This window comes from Patiria miniata, unplaced genomic scaffold (genome assembly GCF_015706575.1).
Source record: "Patiria miniata isolate m_02_andy unplaced genomic scaffold, ASM1570657v1 HiC_scaffold_25, whole genome shotgun sequence".
Lineage (NCBI taxonomy): Eukaryota > Metazoa > Echinodermata > Asteroidea > Valvatida > Asterinidae > Patiria > Patiria miniata.
The window spans coordinates 3,583,221-3,609,950 of NW_024037064.1; the positions used below are offsets into that span (position 1 = coordinate 3,583,221).

At 40.0% G+C, this 26,730-nt stretch overlaps 1 protein-coding gene across 1 annotated transcript; it reads right to left on the reverse strand.

The window, feature by feature from the left end:
* Window positions 1-26,730, reverse strand: LOC119733421. The gene is made up of 28 exons (XM_038206997.1): window positions 26,610-26,730; window positions 25,820-25,972; window positions 23,607-23,816; window positions 22,911-23,222; window positions 22,292-22,435; window positions 21,843-21,983; window positions 20,254-20,463; window positions 19,576-19,899; window positions 19,136-19,468; window positions 18,901-19,032; window positions 18,200-18,355; window positions 17,520-17,732; window positions 16,857-17,186; window positions 16,061-16,390; window positions 15,412-15,717; window positions 14,299-14,583; window positions 10,975-11,271; window positions 10,097-10,232; window positions 9,433-9,450; window positions 8,882-8,940; window positions 7,479-7,691; window positions 6,023-6,133; window positions 4,553-4,737; window positions 4,028-4,150; window positions 3,193-3,304; window positions 2,422-2,518; window positions 1,162-1,261; window positions 1-697 (listed from the first exon to the last, which is right to left on the reverse strand). The coding sequence occupies exons 2-28, from the start codon at window positions 25,836-25,838 to the stop codon at window positions 617-619; spliced, it is 4,977 nt and encodes a 1,658-aa protein (XP_038062925.1). The 5' UTR covers window positions 25,839-25,972; window positions 26,610-26,730; the 3' UTR covers window positions 1-616.

Below are 26,730 nucleotides of genomic sequence, written 5' to 3' on the forward strand. Positions count from 1 at the left end.
TTCGATGTAAAGATATTCTTAGTGGTTAGTGAGCCCCTTTAGGGCGTGCCCCATATATAAGGATTCACACGAGACATAATTTTGTTGTAATACATTTGACTGTTCACATTGAGATGTATTTATTAATTATGATTCATTTATTTTCCTTTAGGTATTTTACCTGCCCCCATATTTGGTAGTTTTGCATTTTAGGCTGTGTTTTGCCTTTGCATTTAGGCTATATTTTGCCTTTGCATATTAAGTGTCTTTTGCCCTTACATTTTGGCCGTACATTGCCTCTTTGCATCGCAACCTATTATTGTTCTTGATCGAACTACAGATATTTTATAAGCACATTGTAGTTGGACAACTTTCTGACTTCTCACTCCCGATTTATTATTAGATTAATCTTTGTATGTAATGAATTTTTGTGGTCTCATTAAAATCTCTTGTGATTCACTTGAACTTCACGGGCCTGTAAGCTCTTCATTTTTGATTTAGTTTTCTTATCTTTTTTTACTACTTGGTTACACTATTAATTCAGAACTTAAGCAAAATCTGCATCCAAAATGTACATCTATAAGGTACAATTTCGAATGAGGTCTTTTTCATGGTGCACACTCGCTGGATTACTCGCTTAGATCTTTTCAAAGTCTGATCCACCTGCGACCGACATTTTGTAGATGCTCTCCTGGCAGCTTTCCAACCATATGGATTCCTAAAATACAAAAAGACAGAGTAAGCAATGTGATGTAACAAAGACACATCCATGAATCCCATGTTATTCAATATGCTCTCATTGGTGAAATTGTTAACACGCCGCTTGCAGTGGACACTTTGCTGGTATGAAATAACTCTCAAGAATAAATGTGTAAATAGGCAATGAAACCAACGCATTGGAATTTTGGAACCTCCAGCGTGTCAGCTTCACTCGACCCAATTTTCAATATATAATTTCTAGATCAAGTCTAAGTCAAGGCCGCTTCATATAACTTTTTTTTTATTAGGTCTACTAAAATTAATTTCCTTTATAGCAGGTATGAAATAATTGACATGAAAAAATTTGACAACCTGTGATTTCAAACCTGACGCTCACGTCACCCAATCCTTAGTTTATTAGTGATAGAATCAAAACCAAGACCCTCTTGAAATAATCACTGGACTTTTGATTGGCCTACTCACGTTAGCTTTTTCCAACAGTCCACCTAGCTTCTCACTGAGCGTTGGAAATGTAGGTCGGGCTGCCGGGTTCTTAGACCAGCAAGAGAGCATCACTTGGTACCTGAGACAACAAAACAGGCCACGGAACCTTAGCGTTTAAACACAATGATCTATACACTGTAAAGTAAAATGTGCAAATGGAGTTCATATTTAGCCCAATAATGATCAATATACCAACTCAACCTTAGACAAATCCTTCTAAATAATTGGTGATTATTTACCCAAATGAAACAACAATGTGGTAACTTCTTTTCAAGATTTGGCAAATAACACTGACCAAAAGTGTTTCTCCCCTTTTTCTAAGTTTTAACATACTATGAGAAAAAACGACAAAAGGAAGGATAAGGTGTGATATCCATGTGGGGATCTGGGGGACCTCCTAGTCATGTAATCTTTGATCTTTATTTGTATAATTTTGGCCCACACGTGCTAATTGCAAAGAATTTTCACGATCACTTTTCAAATGGCTTATAATGTATACATTTGTTTAAACTTGTATACATTGAACTTGCAAAGTCTGCGCGTTTTCAGAGACAGTTCCCATACTTGACTCCTGCAGATCGGAAGCAAGGCCTGTTTGCCCTAGCTATATCTGGTGTTTCTGATATAGTTTGGCCAACTTTTAGACGTTAGGGTAAGTCTAAACTAGAAGTTAATTCATATGCAACTCGTACTGAAAATTTGCTTTCTACTGTATAAATTATTGATTTTCAAGTATGAATGTACATGCTGCAGAGAACTCAAAATATTTTTTTTCTGTTTCTTTCGTAGGTTGCTTCTTGGGGTTTTAGTTTACTTGTGATTGTAAGATTCCCCTCATACTGGATATTACCGTAATAAATCATCAACCACTTAAGATCATCCTCCTTAACTGGTGGACGTATCTCCCCCTCTGACTAATACAGTAGGGTCGACCACTACATCCATATTCACAATTTCATTTTCATTTTGCTCCACAAACATTTTGGTTTATATTGTACCATTACATTTGAGGGTCGTATACTTTGATCGGTTCCGCACTGGGGAATGATTATTTCTGTCACATTATTACTTACAGATAATGCATAATTAAGTGTCAAGAAATAATCACCGATAATCTAAGCTGTTTCCTTGAACTCTTCTAATTAATACCACATTAACCAATCACTGCTATAACACAAAGCGTTTCCGCATGTTTCAAACTGCAATCATACAGAATTTATTTTATGTAATGAAACTTACAATTGCATGCAGCAGTGATCGGGACGGGGCATCCGGTACCCTGACTTCACTTTGGAAATCACTTTTTTGGCACTCAGGGTCGGGTAGGGGTGGCCACCTGTGAGAAAAATTAGAATTGAAAACAAGCTTTGTAAATCAAGTCGATCACAAGTGAAAGTTCAAGTCATCACAAATCAGATCACAAGTCAAATCATATGTCAAGTATAATAAGTTGGTCGCGAGTAACAATTATGAACAAAGGCGTGACAAAGGCGCTCTTCAAATAGACCAGTTACATTTGTTTACAAATTGGATATTGTGGTGACGTGCTGGCAACTTTCAGCAAACTGTTTTCTCGTGCACTGCAGGAGAAAAGGAACCAGTGCCGAGCTTCAAGGGCGGATCCAGGGGGGAGGCGCAAAGGGGGCCATGCCCCCCCCCCCCCCAAACGAAACCAATTTGTTTTTGTTTTTATGTGACATCGCAATAAAGGCAGGCAATGAGTACACCACCATCTTTTCCTCAAAAAAACATTGGTTAAAGTGGTCAGAAATTGCCTCAGATCGCACCACAGAGCATCTAGAATCCAAAACATTTTCGGGGCCCTTGAGCGGGCCCCGAACCCCACGCCGTAATTTTTTTGACCCACTTTTTTGGGGGACCAACATTTTTTGGCCCCCCCCCAAAAAAAATTGTGTTCTGGATCCGCCCTTGCCTAGCTTAAAAAAATGCGTGCACAGCCCGCAATGGTCAATGAGCTTCATAGTTTTAAACACATGGAGATCGTCATACCGAGGGTTACTATTTCCCACAGCAGAACCCCAAAAGACCACACGTCACTCTCTGTTGTGTACACATCATCAAGAACGGACTCCAACGCCATCCAGCGCAAAGGGGAAAATCCCTGAACGTCAAAACAAAATAATATTTACCAATATAATTGCATAACAAACGTCCTGATAGCATGCACGTTGAAGAACATTACCCGAAAAGCACTAAAACAATTCTCAATGGAATGGCGTAATATTACTTTGAAAACAAACCTTGATGTTTAACATGTAATGCAATATTGTCGTTGCTGCTATTGATTATGTGTCTTGTAGTTGGAGTGCCGCTCCATATTTTTGTTTTTGCATCTTAGGCAATGTTGCAGGCCTGCATATGATATAATTTACTGCTTTCTTTTATCTTAGTCCAGCCAATATCGTTGCCTTTGCAGTTTGTCCTTCTCATTTCCTTTGTATTGATTTCTAATTTTAAAGTAATGAATTTTAATGCTGTATTTTCAAAATGTCATGTATTTTTATGCAGCCTTAAATATCCAATATTCAAAAAAAAAAAAACATGATAAAAGTTTAAAATAAACAAACGATATTTTTCCAATGTGGAAAAAAAATTCCCGCACAAACAATTTGCGCAAACTTAATTTAATACAAATTTAAATTTTTGTATATCAAAAGGACAACACATAAATCGAAGTCAGGAATACTGGAGAGTGGAAAATCTACGATGTCGAATAATGTAATGCACATGTAAATTCACATTCTATTGTCGTCCTGGTTGTTTGTAATCAAAAAGTTTGAAATCGACAAGCATTGCCCATTCTGGAATAAACAATTATATATACCGTGCTCTTGCGTTGGTATGTTCTCATTGCGGCGACGTCACTGGCGAATCCAAAATCGGATAGCTTGCTTACCATATCTTCGCTGACGAGAACGTTGCGGGCGGAAAGGTCTTTATGAAGACACTAATGTAATCAAACAAGAAGATGAAAGTCAGTTAAAGCTCACCATAGAGCACACAAAATCATTTCAAGTGATTCAGAATAGGCATTAACCGGAAGTCTCTTCAAACGCGTGTCTACACAATGGGTCGGATTTATCCCATTCATTGGCATTAAGGGGCAGTCCTACATGATAGCACTGCCCGGCTCCGAGTGACAGTCGGCCATCATTCAGTCAGTCACTCAGTCAGTCGGTGAGGTTAAAATCAAGATCATTTGCCCTTAAACACGCGTCAGGTGACCCCGTATAGGCATCGACCAGATTTCCATGTGTTTCTTTAATACCATAAACAGGCCCCGATTACAGTACGGAATGTCCCAAATATAGTTTGCGTCATTGCTGTAGTTGGGACGTAACAGACTCACCCCTTGTGAAGCCAAGTAAGCCATGCCTTCGGCCACGCCGCTGGCCAGACTAAGCAGAGCGTTGGGTGTGAGGGATGCGCACACAGCCCCTCGCAGGTTGTCATACACCTGTTTGGTGCAACTTTCAGCAAGGACCTCCTTCAGGTTCCCATTCGCCGCGTGTTCCATGATGACGTAAATCGGGTCTGTGTATGGGATTGCCAATGTACATGATGTATGAACTACGTAACTTTGGATAACTTTGTTGGGCTAACGAAAGAGACAACTTACTGTAGGTTCACATGTGTGTGGTGTGGTGCGAACAATGCTCTATTTGACCTCTCCATGACCTTTCATATAGAAGGCCTTGTAGCACGAATGCATGGCAAGGATTACCACAAACTACTAACATTTGTAATTATTTCGCCAGTTAGGGGGCCGGGGATGAAATATAACCAAATATCTATTCTTCCCACTACTGCTGAATAAACTAGTTTGGCATTGCATCTTTGCGTGCGCACTTCATCGCCAAATACAAATTTTGACATAACTGATGCATGAAAATCAAAATAATGCCGACATAATTGAAAACAACGCCCTATAGCTGTTCCACGGTTAGCAATATAGATTCAGAAACCATGGGCTTCACAAAGTGTAACAAAACATTCATCGCAACACCCATGTTTGAAATAGATGTTCCTTTTGTATTGAGGGAATGAAAAATAGTTGCAGATTGAAGTTTCGATTACCAAATCCCGCCATTGTGTACATGTATCACCTTGTGTTTATCCTCAATTAGGAAACCGTAATATTCTTCAGTGCGTATTACATATCGGGGAAAATCGCACAAGTGGCTAATTATACATGGTTTAAAAAATTATTAGTTCTTAGCAGCCGCGTTAGTCGGGCAAAAACACATGGAAAAGTAGGGTAACAATATGATTATCAAACATTAACGTTTGCTTAACCCCTTAAGGACGGGGTGTAATGGGGACATTCCTCCACACATAGAGCAATAAGTGGCCCGCATGACTGCACAGCCTTTGTGTGGTAGCAATACTGCACAAAAGCAGCAGCTGTGGAACTACCCACTAGCCGTGTGCCACGGCATACCACAGCTGGCAACTGCATTCCAATGAGGATTAGCGGCCGCGGCCATGACCGCTTCCCATCCTTAAGGGGTTAATAAAATAAGTATAGTTTGCATAAGCTTTCGTAGTAAAGCAACCGCATCTATATAATGAAGGAGTTGTATCTATGAAAGCTCATGTAAATTCTTACGGGTTTAGTATTCATTTGAGTGACACTTTAGTTTTCCGTGGTTTTTAAGAATAAAGATAAGCTCAGTTTATATCATTGCGAAAGAAAATTTAATTTCTTAAAAATGCTACCTCTTTAAAAATGCCGATACTAAGTGCAGTCACGAATTCAAAAGCTAACCGGTTATAATCAAGTTCTGTACAAGTAGGCCGATTATGTCTGTCGTATTACCTTCGTCCATGCTGTATCCAAGGAGCTTAACGACATTCACGTGATCACTGAGAGGTTTCATTGCATTCAACTCTCGAATCAGGTTCTCTTTCTCCTTCGGGTCGCTTTCATCTACATGATATGTAAAATTTAAGCAAGAACATTATCTCACAAACAATACAATTCAGAGCGACTACACTTCTCAATATTTCTAGGATGAGAATATGTATACACACTCTGTGTATGAACAGTACATAGCACTTTGTGTCAACTCACAAGAGGTCCGCTATGCGGGACACACTGTGAGCTCCCTTGTTTCGGCGCAGCCTGTGATTCAGCCCGCGATTTGGCCAGAAATTTGGTGTATGGTACCCCGAATCACACAGGTATTTTTTGTCGGCTGTGCTAAAAGGAGCTCCACTAATTTCCCTCGACATCTTGCGCACGGTACGAAACATATATTTTTTCAGGTCTGGCTGGATAGTATTCCTTATGACGATTTTAGAGACTTTCCTCAATAAAAAAAGTAAAAACCGCTGAGAAATTGAGAGAAAATTACCCGAATGTTTGTACCTCTGAACATTTGCAATGGACCACTCTGGCGTCTGGTCTCACGCCCCCGTTTTGCATAAATTATCATATATTACATAGATTCAGAAATAGTGCAATCCCGTACTTAATCCGATTAATTAATTCCATGACTTAATTTGTGCATTGGTAAAAGGTAACTTTTGACAGCAGCTCACCTACATTGTATGTTTTGAGATTTGTATTCATTGTACATTGTGTCTGACACATCCTCATCCCAATATCCCAAATTTATATTCTAAACATTACTGTGGATTCCCATTCCCTTCCTGAATAATGTAGCCTTTCCCTTCCCACCATGTCGATGTCCTTTTCCCCTACCACTCACCCTATTTCTTACTGCATTTTAATGTGTTAAACATGTAATTGTTGATTTGCTATTTTATCAGTTTTAGGGTCCTTAAATTTTAGTTTCATCATTTCTTAATAATATAATTGTAATGATTACTTTTTAGTATTTTTAAATTGATGCATTCTTTATATATATTGTTACAGCTTCACACAATTCCGCTACAGGTGGCGAGAAAGCTGATTTAATAAACCATTTATCTATCTATCTATCTATCTATTCATATAAGTAAGAAGGTCTAATTAGGACTCTCTAAATACAAAGCATCAGCAGTATTGCGCACGCGTAAGTGAAGATTGTGAACGTTTAACCAATACAATTATATAATGGACCAGATTTCACAGGAGTCCAAATTTCAAGTGACACCGAAAAAGTAATTAAAACCAGTCAGCCGGTGTTTAACAACCGTTTAAATGAGTGACAACCAGGCTGGACTCGAACCCACAACCTGCAGAATTACCTGCAGACCACGAACTCAATGCTCCAGACCACGTGGCCACGGCACTTCACTAAAGCACGGAGTCCTAACAGAGTCCTCACCTTCTACTGTTTTGACAGCCACATGGGTGATAAGGCCTCGCTGCTCGATGCCCACGGCTCTTGCAAGTAGCACCTTCCCGAAGGTGCCCTGGGTCAGTTCTCGCAGGAAGGTCAGCTGATCTCGCGAGATAGCTGCGCGGCAGTCCGGGATGTCAGCATAGGTAGACTCAATCGGATCACTTACGACTGCGCGAATGGGTTGCATAGGGATCCCTGAAAATAAGCATTTCATACGAGAAGCCTTCAAAAGCACTCCTTGATATACATGTACATGTATATCCATGTACATGTATATCCAAATATATAAGTCAGGTTGAGGCTGAAATCCCTTTACATGTAACTCAAATACAGCGTGAGTAATCGAGTGATCCAGTAATTTACCAAGGCCCTCACTCTATGTCTTTTCATTTTGGGCCGTACTCCACCGTTCTGTATAGTTAAACTGCACTTGTAACAGCGCGTATATCTGTTAAGGAGAATACACAAGAAAGTGTGGATTCGTAAGTGAATTCGTAAATTAAGGATCCACACTTGCGAGTGTATTCTTCGACCTAAACCATTGCGTCAAAAGAAGTATTGGCATTAACAGTGAGTGGAGATGATGAAAAGACTTCGGAAAAAATGTTGCAACCTGACGCGACTTCCGCGATTGTGTACAAAGTAAATGGAGAGTCAAGAAAATTTTCCAAGTATTTCCTAACAAATTGGAAATATTTCTCAGTCCCAGATTCATGTCTTATCATCATTTTTGCAGTGAATGACCTTCATTGAGATGATATATGAAGAAAAAAAGTAGCGTCAGGTTGCAACATTTTTCCTGGCTCCTTCCGCCGCGTCGACATTATGGATAGTTCAGACGATGATTTCTTTCTGACTCGAAGTAGGCTTTGCGGTGACGGCAGTGAATGACAGTGAAGATGCATTGGTAATTTCGGAAGGAAATGTTCCCGTATACGGTCCTACTAATGCTTACTATGGAGAACAATTGTCCAACGTGTTCAAAGTGTGGATTCGTAATTCCGAATCCACACTTTACTAAAGATTCTTCGCTCCGAATCCACACTTTTAACAATAGTGTGACGTCATAGCAATGGTTTAAAGGAACGAAACTTTATCAGTTACACACTGCGAACATTTTACTCTACGTTTTTCTTTGCCCAGAAATCGCACAAGAACCTGAAAACGACTCAGAAAAGGGAAAGCCTTATAATCATTTGCAAAGGGTATTATTTTTCATCACAAAAAAATCCAACACGGATGTGTTACATATTTCATTCAAGTTACGCTTAATATATATCACCAGATTTACTACTGCAGGCAGAAATTCTAAAATGAACAAGTTACCCTCATGTCGTTTTGTTTGGATGTTTTTATATATAAAATGTATATCTTATTTTACCTACCCATGTTTTCGTGGCATCCTGTACCTGCAACGAACCGGACCTGACCTCCGGTCCCAGCTCTGCTGCAAATAAGCAATTAAGAAAGGAGTTTAATATTTTCAAGAATGACGGTAAGGTAAAGCTTCGCCCTACAGAATCTTAACTAAAGCTCGTATGACGGTACACTGGGAATAAAGCTTGAAAGTTTTCCAGTATTATATTGAAGCATATGGACGCTGTAAAAACATATGTTATTTAGAGTACTAACTCTCCGGAATACACGGATATTTTTACGTTACATCATACGTGGTATATCAATTGTTTGTTTTTTTGTTTACATGTTGACAATATTTGAAACTTTGAATTGAGGTTACGTTGCTTAATTATGTTAATAAACGTAGTAATTTTACAGGTCATTAAAAATAACCTTGTTACAACCATGCCAATTTTATTGTTCGTTCTCTTCTGTAACCAATATCAAGGTAAACGCTTGATGAAACGTGGGCTTTGCTAAGAAATTTCAACAAATTCTCAACACTGTTTCGTTTCTAACCAATCACATATGTACTTACCGTTGAGAAACAACTTGTTGTCCTGTGAAGAAAGTAAAAGTGTTGAAATGGTTTTAACGACAACAAGATACAATGCAATGGGCAGATCCTATGTAAAGTACACACCCATGTTTGTTTTACATACCTAGTGTGGACATTCCTTTGTTTTCGTGAAGTAAACAAAAACCAGTGATAAAAAATCATTTTTCTCAAACTGTGAAAACTCTTCTAACCCATTTTTCCCCCTATGATTCCCTTTAGTGTTTCTCTTCACTTTGCCACACAGTGAATGTAATGCTTGTCCAACAGTGTTTACCTACTATTATGATTAACTTTAGGTCAGGTTGGATTTAGTACAAAAAAAAACTACCATTGAACATAATTTTAATTTGAGAATTATCTCAATGGATCTTAGGGAAATATTAGAAATTTCTGAGGATAACTAAATATGAGACATGTATTGTGACTTTGGTTTCAGATCTTTAGAGAAAATGTAAAGATCTGTGAATTGTCGCCTCTTCTCTCATCAGAAAAGGGATTTTTTATCGGGGCATATAAAGTTTGAGTTCTCAAGAAAGTTACTCCGTGTGTATTACATGGTATACAACTGATCTGAACATTTTTGGAGGAGGCATAAAATGACTAATTAACCATCATCTTATAGTTTCAAAAATGATAGCTCTTACCCTTCTTTTGTTTACGGTAGAAGCAGCCGACCGTATGTATCGCGATGCTGATGAACAAAAGTATCCCCAGTACACTGATGGCAGTTAAAAACGGCCAGCTTGTCAGTATGCCGACGACTGAGGGAGCAACAGGTGCTAATAAAAGATTCAATATATCAGTTTTAATGTACTTCTACCGTAAACGAAAGTGTGCGACGTCATATTTAAGGCAATTCCTGATTTGGCCAGTATGAAAAGGGCGTAATCTTTTGGCCAACATTTGGCCAAAAAAAGGGAAATAATTATATGCAAACATGTAAACGCACAAATCCAAAAAAGTAGACATTAGACATAATGACGACACGCTTTACTACATGTACACTTTCTTATCCACCTTATGCGCAGCAGCCATCTTAGGGGGCAATGCTTTGTTTTGCTTAGATACTCATGAGTGAACTTTTTCGTAAATGCATTGCTACTGAGTTAAATCAACAAAAGTTGGCCTCTAAGATGGCCCCTGCGCCATGGGCGTTGCGAGAGGGGCAGGGGCGCTTCCCCCCCCCCGGAAAATGGGGGGGGGGGGAAGAGAGGGGGGGAATGGAAAAAGAGGTGCGAAGCCATATTGCTGTTTATGTGATGGGGGGGTAGGGCAAATGCTCCCCTGCTCACGCTCGGAAATATTATAAATTGAGAAAAAGTTAAGACATTTTGGGGAACAATTCGCTTTGCCCCCCGCCCCCCGGAAAAAAATCCTGGCGATGCCCATGCCCTACGCATAAGGTTTATAGGAGCCAGGTGGCTTTCCTTTAAACATGGCTTCCCTGAAGAATATCAAAGTGTGGCGTCATTTCGTTGGAGTGCGTATTGACAAGACAAATATTGTTTTTACGAGACTTACAAAGGGTCTTTCCGACTGTTGTCAAAACTTCACTCGCACCATAGGCGTTCTCAGCGTAAACCTCGACCTCGTACTCGGTGTCGGGCCGCAGACCGTACACTGTGTACTCGCTGACATGGTAGAGTCTTCCGCTTTGCGTGCTGGGGCTGAAGTCAGTGGTGGTTTCCAGCTCGCGATGGTTGACACGGTACCACTGCGGTTCGTCTCCGGCGCTCCTTGGAGTCCAGGTGACCGTGAGCGACTCAGACGATAGTTTCCCAGTACGAATCAAGACGGCCCCCGGAGGATGGGGCTTATCTGTCACGAAATTTCAACATAAAACGTAACAATCAATTTACGCTACTATGCACATTTACTATCATATGCATATGGATGGCGAGTAATCAAATAGTGGAGCGGCATAGCCCCAATATTCCAAGAATTGTGCAATTTGTGATAAGAGAGTGAAGCTTTCATCTTCATGCGCGGAAGAAATTTTCACATATGGCGGTATTTCATATCTGACCTCTGTTAACCTTTAAGGTCAATGACCTCAACGTAATCTGTTTATACCTAATATTCTTGAAAACACCACTTCCATATGACCTTAGGATGCATACAATGAAAATGATGACCAAATACGAGAAAATTACATATAAGACCTCTGGTGACCTTCAAGTGGTAAATGAACTTTGTTTTTCCAATATTAGATATTTGCAAGATGTACTATTTAAGACCCCACTTTTTTATGACCCATGTATAGCACTTTGGTATTCTTGGCATGGTGTGAATTTTCAGATGTGTGGACATTTCATATCTGTCTTCTGGTGTTTTTGCGATGTCAATGAACTTCGTTCAATGGTGAAAAAGAAGCAGGTCATGAATTTTCAGAGCCCAAAGACAATCTTGTCATGACCTCTGATCTCCTTTCCCTTTTTAAGGGCAGACGCAACAGAATATAAGAGGTATATTGGGCAAGCATGACACTCTAACAATGACCAAAGGTTAAAAATGTGGTTACCCAAGTCACATCAACAGAGTGTAATTAGTACAAATGAGTGAACAGTGCTTTACATTTGTAAATATTTCATTGCAAAAACTCCCATAGACTTCTATTCCAGTCGCATCATGTTGCGTCTGCCAATAAAAAAAGGAAATGGAGGTCAGAGGTCACATCAACATTTGGTCTTAATTCACAACCAGACTGCAGAATAATAGGGAATAAATAAGAAAAATAGCAAAAATTAGATGACAGAGTTCATTGACCTCTCGTACGGTATCTGACGTCAGATATGATATCCCCACATCTGAAAATTCTTTTCATAGCAAAAAGAGGCCAACTTTTAGAGTTGGGTCATGAAAAGTGGCATTTACAAGAGTAGATGACGTCGACTTGGTTGCTAGGACAGTAAAGTTGATGAATAATTGTTATATATAGATAGAGTATGCAAACGTCACTGACCGCTCAAAGGTTACCAAAAATCAAGTATAAAATGGCTCCATATCTGAAAAAAAAAATGTTTCATGGCATGATTAATGCAATGGCGAGGTTTCATGTTTTTTTCAAAAATCAATTCTTGAAACAATGCCGCTCCACTACCAGGCGTTCTTTGATTGCTCAATAATACAAGCTCTTACAACGCACGATGACGTCGACTTGGTTGGAATAAACCACGGGTGGTACACCGTTGTCTCCGCTGCACCTGTACGTCCCAGCCTGCTCCCTGCTGATGTTGCCTAGCGTCAGCAAGCTAGTTCCATCGCGGTAGAAGGAGGGTAAGGAGTCAGGAGACCCGACCTTCTCCCACGCGATGAAGTTTGTGGGTTTGGGATTGGCGTCTGCACCGCATGACAGAATGACGTCATCTCCCTCGTTAATTTGTCCTCCAGGGTAGACTTGTACGAGTGTGAACTCCGGCCGATCTGTGGATATATTAAGAGGTCGGATAGGAAATGTATCAAATTTTGGCATTTTTACGTAAAAAAACTACAAGTATTTCCAGCTGCCGAGAATAATGAAAGGATTATCATTATTGTCGTCCATCCTGAGATTGCACTGCAGAAAACTGATCGCTTGACCACGCTGACCAAGTTGGTTATTAGGATTAATTATTTTTTCCTGCAAGAATACACACACCACACACATACATCTTCGTAAACACCGGCAATGATCCTCAGTCCTTTGTTTATCAACAGCTCTAATTGGTTTTGTACACGAATTTCAATCGTGGACGTTAGGTCAATCATGGACATATTGCTTGTGCCCTAACACTTTTGTCCTAGCTCCACGATTGCTCACCCAGCCACACTGCCATACATGCGCACATACAGCCACACTGTCGTCTTATCCCATACTTTATTTACGGACCTCCTGCTCTTTCTTAACACGTCTCGAAAGGGTTGTTCACAAACACCTCATCTCACGAGGACTTGGCTCAATTCCTCGGGGTTATTGTAATCCCACACACCCAATTTTCCCAAGTCCTCAGTCGTAAAAAAAACCACCAATATCTCACATACATATACTTGGGGAAGACCTTTGTTTCCCTTCTTTTGTTTTCCTTTGTTTTTATTGAAAACTCAAACTCCATAGAATATGGGTTTCTAAAAACTGATGTCATTGTTGTATTATGTTTTATGTCCCATTAGGAACCATGTGAATGTACGAGGTTTACGGTTAGGAGCGCATGTACGCACAAGGATTACACCACAGGATAAAGCAGTGGCGACAGCCTTGTTAGCGAATACTTACACTGAACGTTTACTGGACCAAAGTATCCAACTTCGGTTGGGCAGTTCCACGAAGGTTTTTGTGCAGAGCAGGTTATGTTGTTTTCATTGTCTTGGGTCTGAATTCACAACCTGACTGTACAATAATAGGTGCAATACCTTTCGTTTGCACTATTGAGGGTCGCGAGAAAATGGCGTTTTGGCGAATAAATAAGAAAATAGCGAAAATTAGGTATACAAAGTTTATTGACCTCTCGTACGGTATCCGACGTCAGATATGATATCCCCACATCTGGAAATTCTTTTCATAACACAAAGGCCCAACGTTTATATTTGGGTCATGAAAAAAGTGGCATTTACAACAGTAGATGACGTCGACTTGGTTGCTAGGAAAGTAAGTTGAAGAATAATTGTTGTAAATAGAGTATGCAAATGTCACTGACCTCTCAAAGGTAACCAGATATCAAATATGAAATGCTTCCATATCTGAAAAAAATATTCCCTGGTATGATTAATGCAATGGCGAAGTTTCATGTTTTATCAAAAATCAATTCTTGAAACAATGCCGCTCCACTACCGGGCGTTATTTGTTGGCTCAAAAATACAAGCTCTTACAACGCACAATGACGTCGACTTGGTTGGAATAAACCACGGGTGGTACACCGTTGTCTCCGCTGCACCTGTACGTCCCAGCCTGCTCCCTGCTGATGTTGCTTAGTGTCAGCGTGCTAGTTCCATCGCGGTAGAAGGAGGGTAAGGAGTCAGGAGACCCGACCTTCTCCCACGCGATGAAGTTTGTGGGCTTGGGATTGGCGTCTGCACCGCATGACAGAATGACGTCATCTCCCTCGATAATTTGTCCTACAGGGTAGACTTGTATGAGTGTGAACTCCGGCCGATCTGTGGATATATTAAGGGGTCGGATTGGAAATGTATCAAATGTTGGCATTTCTACCTAAAAAACTACAAGTATTTCCAGCTGCCGAGAATAATGAAAGGATTAGAATTATTGTCGTCCATCCTGAGATTGCACTGCAGAAAACTGATCGCTTGACCACGCTGACCAAGTTGGTTATTAGAATTAATTATTTTTCCTGCAAGAATACACACACACCGCACACGTACATCTTCGTAAACACCGGCAATGATCCTCATTCCTTTGTTTATCAACAGCTCTAATTGGTTTTGTACACGAATTTCAATCGTGGACGTTAGGTAAATCATAGACATTATTGCTTGTGCTCTAACCCTTTTGTCCTAGCTACACGATTGCTTACCCAGCCACACTGCCATACATGCTCACCCAGCCACACTGTCGTCTTATCCTATACTTTATTTACGGACCTCCTACTTTTTCTTAGCACGTCTCGTAAGGGTTGTTCACAAACACCTCATCATACGAAGACTTGGCTCAATTCCTCGGGGTTATTGTAATCCCACACACCCCATTTTCCCAAGTCCTCAGTCGTAAAAAAAACCCCAATATCTCATTTACATATACTTGGGGGAAGACCTTTGTTTCCCTTCTTTTGTTTTCCTTTGTTTTCAATGCAATCTCAAACTCCATAGAATTTGGATTTCTGAAAACTGATGCCATTGTTGTATTATGTTTTATGTCTCAGAAGGAACCATGTGAATGTACGAGGTTTACGGTTAGGAGCGCATGTACGCACAAGGATTACGCCACAGGATAAAGCAATGGCGACAGCCTTGTTAGCGTATACTTACACTGAACGTTTACTGGACCAAAGTATCCAACTTCGGTTGGGCTGTTCCACGAAGGTTTTTGTGCAGAGCAGGTTATGTAGTTTCCATTGTCTTCTCTCCTCGGTGTGAAAGCCAGGGTACTTGTGAACATGAATCCACTGCCAAATGATGCATATACGGTTGTTGGACTCGGCAAAGGTGTGTCGCCATTGGACCAAACCAGATTCCAGCTTTCTGGATATCCCGTGTACGCACGGCACACCAAAATGCTGGGTTTATTAGAAGTCATGGTAGGGGAACCAGTAATGGCCAGACTGTCTGGTGGTCCTGTAAAAAATTAAAATAGTTACATGGATGTTTGGCAATTGTTTGGTCAGAAAATGTGTTTTGTGTACCATGAAAATGTGTTTCCAGCAGATGGTCCCTCACTTTCTCACTTGATATCGGAGGTGTCTCATCTGTAATCTCTTACTCTCGTGGATAAGCCTAGTTGTCATTTATTATTATTTTAATAACTGCAATAGGAACTTGTTTAAAACCTTTCAAACACAATTTATTATGTTTTAGGGTTTGTCTTTTGGACATAAATGGAGAAGTTTCCGTGACTCATAATGAAAGCGTCGATTCAATATCAACAACTTCTGAAGATAAATGCAGTTAAAATGCCTACCATTGACGAGAACGGTGAGGACCTTTGATGGAAACGGTTCCTCTGACTCCGTGTTGTTTGCTACGCATTTCACTTCCTGGCCGTGATTGGCTCTTGAGGGCGTGAATGACCATGTGTCTGACACGTCAACCAACCAATCGTCTTCTCCAGGGGGCGGGCTTACGATGTGCTGTGAAACACCATCCAAGAACCACTCAATAGTCGCTGCTGGTCTGATGCCCAATATCTCACACGTGAAATATTGTAGTGTACCTGCGTCCATGCCAGGTGAAGAATCGGTCGTAGTCTGGTTTGTAATATGCAACAGCATATTCGATTCTCTTGGTTTTACTAAATAACATGAAAAAAAAATAAGAAGTACAACTTTGGCATTGATAATACAAGAAACATTTGTCCATCCAAGCCTACTAGATACATTATCTCAGGCTGAACCTTTTCAAGGCTTGTTTTGGACCTTCATCTATTTAAGGGTTGTTATGGGCTTACGGATGCACCGTACTGTTCCACCGTGATTTATTAATTTCTCGTGCTGTTTTCCCCTAATTTGGCTAGGTTACAGGAACTATGTTCTATTGGTGTCTATTTATTTGCATATAAGGAGAAAGGTGAAACATGTAATAACCTTTTGGTGGGCTAAAAATATGCCATTGTTTTTACAGACGAAAAGTATCAGCAATGCTTGTAACTGTTTTTAATTCAGACTTGGCCACTGTTTTTGATAGAAATAATCGTTCTAGTCGGGAAAGGCAAAGCATCACCAAAATGAAAGGGAAGACGTTTACTGGAAACTTTTTACCTTTCACATCAAGAGTAACGAATATGTTGACGACGGGATGCCTCCCTTCGACAAAAGCCATGCATTCAAGTAGCTCCCCGTGATTGCTGCCAGAAATGGGTATTGTAACTGTACTGGTGGTAGTGGTGAAACCGTCGGCATCTGTGAGATTCTTGTTTTTGACTGTAGAAACTTCCATTCCCCCTAGCGTCCATGAGAGCGAGACGGGTGTTCTTATGCCAGGTACGGTGCACGTGAATGGATAATGCTCTCCATCCGACACATACACTATGTCTCCCATAGAGAGGTAGTATCCAAACCATTCAAATAACGTGATAGATGTCCATGGCACTGAAAAGAAAGAAAGCAGGTATAAAAGAGTTGAGCAAGTTGGGCATCTCGTCTACAAGTATAACTTTTAACTTTTCAATTATTTTCTTTTTCTACACCAAATAGTGCAAATATATATCAAGTGCATGTACAGTGTATTTTCGTAATGGAAGTTTCTACCAAAACTGTCCTTGCATAAACGTTAATTGTCAGAAGTGACTAGAAAATCATTTTAAAATCTCGTGAACAAACATGTCTGGGCGGATTTCACTCGTATTCGTAAGAAACAAAGAGTTGTTTTTTTACTTAATGTAATAGACATTAGATTTTCATTGGAAATGTATAAATTGTTACCTTGGGATTTCACGTCATCGATGGCAATATTTGAGTAGTAGCCGTTGCCACGAATCGCTTCAAACGCTATGAAGAAGCTCGAAGATAAATTCGTGATACAAATCTCAGCCTCCAGCCATGTTGTCCGGTTCGTTTGCTCACCGCTTCTTGAAAACAGAACTTCACCTTCAGTGACTGAACCGCCAACAGGCACGCGAGACACATTTAGAGTACCTAAAAAGGGTTAATGTATTTTTAAAAGTCTTTCAAAGAGAGATTAAATTCATGAAATATCGAAATTTTAAACATCCAAGAATAGGCCCACCTAAAGGAAGTTAAAGATCACACGACTAGTTTCTGTAGTGATTTTTCAAATGCTGCTCTATGCTCAACTAACGTATAATTAATTTTGTGTTTTTTATAGGGTCTCTTTTTTTCAGTTGTATTTACAATACAAATTAAAACAGCATTTTATTATTTACAAAAAATCTAACATCAATGAGCAATGGAATAAATTTTAAGTACATTGAAATCTCCGAGGTTTTTTTTTTCGGTGCACTATTTCCATATTTTACAAACGTACGCTATTTTGCCTAACGTGCGAGACTGCTGTTGCGTTGATATCACTCGCTGTGAAGCGGGCCTGTGCCTCAGGTGAAGTCATTTTTTGTTTTTGTCTATATTAAAATACGTAGGCCTACCCATATTTCTTCCGTACATGTTGTACCAGAAACTGAAACACCACGCGTAGTTGCCGATCTGTTCTTTGCTCGGAACAACTGCGGGGCTGACGAACACAGCGTTGCTGCCCTCGGACCAGTATGACGCACGAAAGTAGGCATAACGGCCCGTGTAATCTGAAAAGAATACGTTTGTGTGAATCCGTGAAGTGTGCATCAAATAAAGCTTTGTTCACACAAAACGTGAAGAATACATTTTGTTTAGTCGAACAACTTAAACACTGGCAATTACTTCTATTTAATTTCATTTTCAATCGTCATTTGGGCATTTTCAATGTCTTTTGCCATTAATGCAATTTCCATATTCATAAGCAAAGTTGGATGTCATTCAAGGCAGAAGTTTCAGTGTTACAATTGTTTAGCTCCAAAGTTACTTGCATTTGGATTTGTAGCTAAGGCATGTTTAGGGTTCGGTTTTGTGTAGGTCTACTCATTTTTATCCTTCCTATCAATTTTTTAAACTTGTTTTAACTTTGACATTTTGTTCAAAAAAAGCTACAGGACCGGCTCGGAGACGATGGCTTTCTTGTTTCAAATGTTATCATTTGTGTATTAATCATCAATGTGATGTTGTTAATTTGCTAAAAGTCGAGATTGCAATTGCCTTTTTTTTTGGCCGAGCAGTGATTCTTTCATTGGAACATCCAAAAATGTCCACATACCTCCGTTGGTCCTGTCGTATGCGGGGCCATTCCATGCCGATCCCACCTGGAGTTTCCAGTCTGTACGGTCTGCTGTCGACTGCTCCCAGCCACACCACCCTTCTTCAAAGGTGCAGTTCAAACCTACTGTCGCTAAAAAAAGCACATAATATCCAAATCAACATATATGTGACCTAATGAGTTTGCAATATCCTAGATGTGTTCGCTTATTCCAATTCCAACTGTGAATACTTACAATTGACAACCAGTCTGACTGCAAAAGATGCCTGAGCGTCGAACGGCTCTTCAACACTGGCCACACACCTCAACTCCAATCCACTGCTGTCAGAGGTAGGAGTAAATGCCCAACTGTCTCTTGTGGTCGCCAACTCATCGCTTCCTCTAAAAGTAGGTCGATATATATCTCTCCTGATGTCACCAAGATACCACTGAATTTTGGCCTCAGGCCACGTATCCTTTGTCTGACAAGTAAAGGTATGTGATATACCAGTTGCAATGTTCGCTGTGCCACCTGGTCTTAGTTTGCCAATGGGACCAATCATGGACATTAATGATGACCTCGGTTTTACTGTAAAAGAAGGGGGAAATACATCGCACTAGTTTTGAGGCTAAGGAGTGTACAGATAAGCTACATTGCGTCTAAACGTAAAATACACATTTGAAATTGCCTCTCACCTTTTACAGCGATTGATACAGTCATATTGCCGATCAGCTCACCATCTGCGTCGAACGCTGCGCATTGTAGTGTCTTTCCATGGATGTCTCTGTTAGGTGAGACAACGACACTACTGCTAACGGTTACTCCGTTGACGGTGTCGACGCTTCTATTACTGACTGGTTTTAATTGCTGTCCAGCAAAGGTCCAGACAATTTGTACCTCGTGGTTCATGTCTGAAACCATGCACGTAAATGCATGGTCTTCTCCTTCCATAAGGACTGCTTTTCCAGCATCAGAAGGAAAGTCCTCACTTGAATCGAAGAGAAACATTCGAGGGATAACTGTGGAAAACGAAGACGCCAATTAACGGAACCAATGACAGAAAACGAAACCATGAAACTTAAATATACAAAATACGTGTTCATTATCAGTACTTACTCCCCTTTTTGTCGAGAACTTGTTATTATTCAAACCAAAGTCACATCCAGGCGACACATGTCCCTGGTTTTATCGAAATGGGTGAGTTAAACCAATAACAATGACAATGTGTGATTCGGAGATGAGCGAGGGACGTTTTAGCTGTAGCAATAAATCATGTTTGACTGAAAAGGACAAACGTCATACCAATATCAAGTTTTAGGAAGTTTTACCAGTAGCGATAAATCATGTTTGACTGAAAAGGAACAAAATCATACCAATATCAATGTCGTCAATTGCAATGTCCGAGTAAGAGTTGTACCCTCGGACTGCCTGAAAGGCAATTTGAAATTCTGACGTAGCATTTCTCAAGCAACTCCTGGCCTTTAACCAAACCGTTCCGTTCGTATATTGACCGCTTCTCGTAAAGATGATTTCTCCCTCACTGATTGTCTGATTGACTGGAAGCTTAAACACATTGAGAGTTCCTGTTAAAAAATAATAAAATATAAAATCACGACGAATTAATCACTTTCTTTGGACTAAGCTAAGACTTCTTTGTCCACGCCTTTGTGTTACCCCACTTCGCTAATTTACCCAAACATCGGCTCAAAAAACCGAGCAAGCTCACTATTAAAGCTTTACGTGTGACTGTGCCCAGCCAGACGACTACCATCATTCAAGCCACTGCATAAGGCTATACAGATATCCAGGTAAATTCCCTACAGGCTGTTTTGTAATGATAGGCCTGGCATTGGAGATTTCACCTTCCCCAAATCCAGGGTTTTTTAAAGTGTTCCTCAAGGATCTGTTGTGTGGCAATATAACTCACTCTGGGTTTGTCAATTCCCGTCATTCGCGGTCTTGTCTTAGAAAAAGAAAACATATAGGACTAAATCATCATGAAGCCTCCGGGTGTGACTTTTCTCATCTCTAAAAGACTTCACTAGAGTTTTACTGAGGCTCAGGTGATGCAAACCGAGCTAATATATAAACATCTTTTGGGATGACCATCAGCTTCATTACCCGGTCTCAAACAACTTGCCCACCTCTAAAGAGGCCAACACGTGGACATACTTGAGCAGCCTGAAATCAGTCTCTGAGTTGAGCTCATCCCACATTTTCACCGTAAAAGCCGTATACGATAGTCTTCCTTTTCTAACCCAAAGAACATAAAGCCTCATTGATCTCACCAATTGTGAGAACTACCTTTAACAGTATTTGACATACATACGTGGACTTGTATAACGAAAAAGACCTTTCACTCGAAAACAATAATGTAAGCAACCTTTTGAAAATGTACAGGGGTCCAAACATTCGGGTCATTTTTCTCTCAATTTCTCCAGGTTTTCTCGTTATTTTTCACTTGAGAGAAGCCTCTAAAATCGTGATAAGTAATACTATCCAGCATTGATTCTTTATGCAAAATATATACTTTTTAAAAATGTTTCGTCTCGTGCGCAAGGTGTCTAGGGACATTAGCAGTGCTCCCTTCCGGATAAGTACCAAAAAATACCTGTGTGATTCGGGGTATCATCATTCAAATTATGGGCTAAATCACGGCCTAGCTGTGCTAACATGTCGCGACACAATGTGACGCTGTACGCGACGCACAGAAGATGACGTTGACCGGGCACTGAAAGAAGATTCCCACAATCACACAGGTATTTGTCTTTTTCGAGGCCCTATATGAAAATGCTTCACAATCTATATTGATGGAACTTCTCATCTACTTGCCAGATGGCACCTTAACAATAGCTGAAACAGCCTCAATCACGTCTAATTATTAATAGATATAGTTCATGGAGAATGAAGAAAATAAAAAAGGCGTTTAAACCATATGGTTGGGACGGTTTAAAATCCTTACCCATGCCGCTTCCATACATATTGTACCAGAAACTGAAACACCACTTGTCCAGCTGTTCTCTAATTGGCGAAACTGCAGGGCTGACAAGTATAGCGTTGTTCCCTGAATTCGCTTTGAAGTAGGTGTAGTGCCCACTTGCATCTGTACAGAGTGAGTTAAACAGAGAAAACAAAACTTCACAACTTTCCAAGAAATTTTTGTAAATGACTTAATGGTATCTGCAAATATTCATCAAAATTCAACAGTGATATGAGTTGGCTCGTTATCTTTGATGCAGATTCATGTGGTTAAGTCACAGCCAATATCTTTCTATTAATTTCTACAATAGATTCTGGTCCAGCCTTTAAAGCGTAATCAAAATATCAAATTCAAAGCACGTTCTATATTAGTGGAAAAATGTTAACCAGAAACCGAAGAGATTTAAAACACCGAGTGATCCAAACACTTACTGCCAAACGTCCTGTCGAAATGTGGCCCGGTGTAAATTGAATAAAGAGTTCCCCCTTGCTGCAGGAGCCAGTTGGATCTGTCCTCGTTGGATTGTCTCCATCCACAAAGTCCTCTCTCAAAGGTGCAGTTGAAGGTTGCGCTTGCTATGAAAAAGAAAAAGAAATACACCAAAGTGAAAATCCAGTTGAAACTAGTTCAAATTTAAACTAATTCCAACAGGTTTCTACAAGAATGAGTTGGCTATCAACTTGTTCCTTTTGGTTCAACAATCGTCAACTGGTAAACTAATTGTTTTTACAAGAAACTAGCCTACTAGTTACCAACGGGTCATTCTTTTGAAATTGTCAAATACCAGTTATAAAAACCAGTTGACAGAGCCAGTTACCTGTACATGTGATTCTTATAGGAACAATGAAAACCACTTCAAACCAGACATCTTGTAGTCTATTTGTATCAGTTACTAACTAAGGTGGATAAGAAATCAACATGTACCTCTTAAAGAAATTAAAGAAAATCAGTTAGGCCTACACTGCAGCAATAGGTCGACAATTTTCCATGAACTGTGACGGCATAACTGTCGTCAGACATCTTCCAATGCATAATATAATATAATCTTACCTCTTACAGCGATTGATACAGTCATATTGTCAATCAGCTCGCCATCTGCGTCGAACGCTTCGCATTGTAGTATCTTTCCATCGATGTCTCTGTTAGGTGACACAACGACACTACTGCTAACGTCCAGTCCGTCGATGGTGTCGACGCTTCTGTTTACTCGCTGGCCAGCCAAGGTCCACACAAATTCTAGATCGTGGTTCATGTCTGGTACCATGCACGTAAATGCATGATCTTCTCCTTCCACAAGAACTGCTTTTCCAGCATCAGAAGGAAAGTCTTCGGTTGAATCAAAGAGGAACATTCGAGGGATAACTGGTGGGAAAAGAAGCAACACAATAACATGGTTAGCAAGGTAGGACAATGAAACGAGAAAACAAATATATAAAAAGAAATGCCGGACTTTATTATTATTTTTCTCGAGGTAAATTTCTCTCTTCTCAGCAGAGTGTCACATCCAACGATTTAGTTTCCCAGTTTTATTGAAATTGCAGAATTAAATCACTTAAGTTCAATCTGAATCAATCAAGTATATAATCGATAAGTAATAAACCAAAAAGTTATGACTTTTTCAAGTTTGACAATGATCGACAATGTAAATGTGTGTTTCGGGGGAAGAGTGGGGAAACTGTTTGCGTGATCTATCCGGGTCCGTGGTAGTGGTATTTGTAGTGTGAATAAAAAAGAAAACAGTTATACCAGTATTAATGTCATCGATTGCTATGTACGACCGATAGCCGTAACCATGGACTGCCTCAAGAGCAATTTGAAATTCCGAAGTAGCATTTCTCACACAACTCCTGGCTTTCAACCAAACCCTTGCATTCGTATATTGACCGCTTCTGGTTAAGAGGATTTCACCCTCACTGATTGTCTGATTTGCTGGAAGCTGGTACACATTGAGAGTCCCTGTGAAAAACAATAAAACACACGAAATAATGACGACATGAATCAATTTTTTCATTGATTTGTTTTCTCATATTAAATCATTTCAACGTTACTTTAAATAATATTTTTATGTAAAATCCTGGCATGATACATTTTAGAAGGAACGAGTAATGTCGTTAAAGTCTAACTCAAGTGTTTTTTATCATCTGGGTTCTGCATCTGTATTCTGTATTTGTATCCATTTTGATAAAAAACCCAGTATTTTTGGTATAATAACTTAATATTTTATTTAAATGTTTTCACATTAATTTTGTCACTGGCATTTTTTTGCTTCAGTATTCATCAAAGAAAACATCAGTTGAGCAGCTCCCTGTGCTTGCAGGCATCCCACCAGCTGAGCTCCGTAGGCAGGCAGCAAGCATGGCGCTGGCCCGACGCGCCATGGATCCAGATCACCTCCTCCACCAAGCTATCAGCAGGGAACAGATACAACCCAGACTCAAATCCCGGCGCCCCTTTGCCTCAAGTGGAAAGGATCTATTGTCAACTATCCAACCCACTGAGTCAAAGACCCACTGGATGGCCAGGATGTGGACACAGAAGTGGCAGTCATCCCCTAACCATCTGCATAGATACATTCCTGTACCATCCAGAAGTTGCCCAGGATCTGATCTCCCACGACAGGCATGGGTTAAACTAAACAGGCTCCACACCGGAGGCGGGCGTTTCAATGCTGACATGTGGAGGTGGGGCCTATCCCAGAGCGCAGCTTGCGAATGTGGAGCGGAGCAGCAGACTGCTGACCGCATCATCTCCGAGTGCCCCCTCTATCGCCCCCCCCCCCCCCCCCAAATGAGTACCATGGCCTGATCGATGTTGATGCAGATGCAGCAACCCGAGAGTGGCTTCTCAGCAAGCAGCCAGAGATCTAACTACCTCTTTGTTTTGGTTTCACACGCAAGAAGAAGAAGAAGAAAGAAAAAATCCTTTGGCATCCAACATCTTTACTAGAGAGCGCGGTACCCACTTAGGGAAAATGTCCTTTGTTTTGGACCAAAGTGAATTTTCCAACCAAAATTGGCACATGATGTATACACTCAACCCAAAACAAAAGTCCCGCCTAATACTTTTTTGTCTTACTCAAAAACTACTGAGCATCTTTTGCTCATATAACGACTAATCAGTACAGAAATTCCTAAGCAATCCAGCAATATTCTTTATTTTTTATAGCGATAATGTGTACATTATGCAATTTATTTAAAAAAGGATACCGAAAAAAGTTGCACTTTTGTATACGTGCAAGTTGAGTGAATTTTTCGTCACTAACGCAATCTTCCAACAATTTTTTTGAAAATTAATTTCAACTGTTGTTGGTTATCTTGTTTTACACTTTCCTTAACTTTTCATGTTCTTCGAGGTTCAGTAAAAGAAAGGGTAAAAAGAAACCAACAAAATTTGAAATCATTTTTAAACAATTTTTGTTTGGTGTTGGAAGATTGCGTAAGACTTAGAGACGAAATATTCAGTGTTGAGTGTCACAATTTCGTCTCTTACACAATCTTCCAACAAAACATCCTTAAAAAAAAACAATTTCAAGTTTTGTTGGTTGTGTTTTTACCTTTTCCTTTGCTGAACCTCGAAGAACATGAAAAGTATGCAGTAAAGGAAAGGGTGAAAAGATTTTAAGAACTCAATTTTAAGAAATTTGTATTGGAAGATTGCGTCAGAGACGAAATATTCACACTCAACTTGCACGTATATAAAAGTGCAACTTTTTGTCGGTATCATTTGTCATAAATTGAATAATTTCGTACACATTATCACTGTTTTGGGCCAAATAAAGAGTATGGCGAGACTGCTAAGATTAGCATTGAATAGATCAGTCATTAAATAGATGAGTCTTTATTTGAGCGAGAGGTGGTTTTTGAGTTAGACTAAAAGTATTAAGGAGACTTTCTTTTCTTTTTTGATTGAGTGTATTTTAATAGTTAATAATAATTGTAAAAATAGTTTGTAATCCTTACCCATGTCGCTTCCATACATATTGTACCAGAAACTAAAACACCACGTATTTCTGATCTGTTCTCTACTTGGCGATACGACAGGGCTGAGAAGTACAGCGTTTCTGCCTCTATAACCATATGACGTTCTATGCCAGATGTAGTGGCCACTGGTATCTGTGCAGGGCGACATTTGGAGGGTTAACAAACAAATGCGATGACTTTAAAAGAAATTTAGCATTGATGATTTCTAAAATTCGGCACATTTTCCTTATTTGGGACAAGTACGAGTTGGCTTGTACTCTTGGATATGGTCAAGGCCAATTTGAGGAGAAATAAACATGTATTTCTACAATCGAAGCCTGCAGTTAAATCGATAATTGATAGCACTTTCGGCTTTAACAGTCATCTGTAGGGAAGAAATTTACTTTTAGACACAAATACAACAGAGTTTTCTGAAAAAAAAGTGACCACGTAAAAACGAATCATTCAAATTAGCTACGCACTTTTTGACCATTGTTAGGCTTCCATTTGTATTTTCATTGTTGCTCTGGTCATGCAACACTAAGCTTCATTGTCTTGAAAATGGTATGCTTTTCATTAATGAATTATGTTCAGCAGCTCGATTTGCCTTGAATAACAGTCGATAGACTGCGGGCCTTAGATAATATGCCAGCTCCATCAAAGATACATTACCGCCCAAATAGGAAATGTCAATGCCCCTTGTTTATGGTAAAACCTTATTCCTTTGTTTGTTGGTGACCTTTTTGAGACACCGTGTAAAAACTAAATATCAAGCGATCCAAACACTTACTGCCAAACGTCCTGTCGAAATCTGGCCCGGGGTAATAATAATGAGGCCCCTGCTGCAGCACCCAGTTGGACCGGTCCTGGTCGGATTGTCTCCAGCCACAGAACCCTTCCTCGAGGGTGCA

Bases quoted from the DNA above. Each gene is read 5' to 3' on its own strand.
- LOC119733421 (XM_038206997.1), bottom strand. The intron at 17,733-18,199 runs GTAGGCCTACGT...AACCCTTTTTAG, and splicing joins CATGTACGGAAGAAATATGG to GTACTCTAAATGTGTCTCGC. The intron at 698-1,161 runs GTGAGTAGGCCA...TTTGTATTTTAG, and splicing joins GACTGTTGGAAAAAGCTAAC to GAATCCATATGGTTGGAAAG.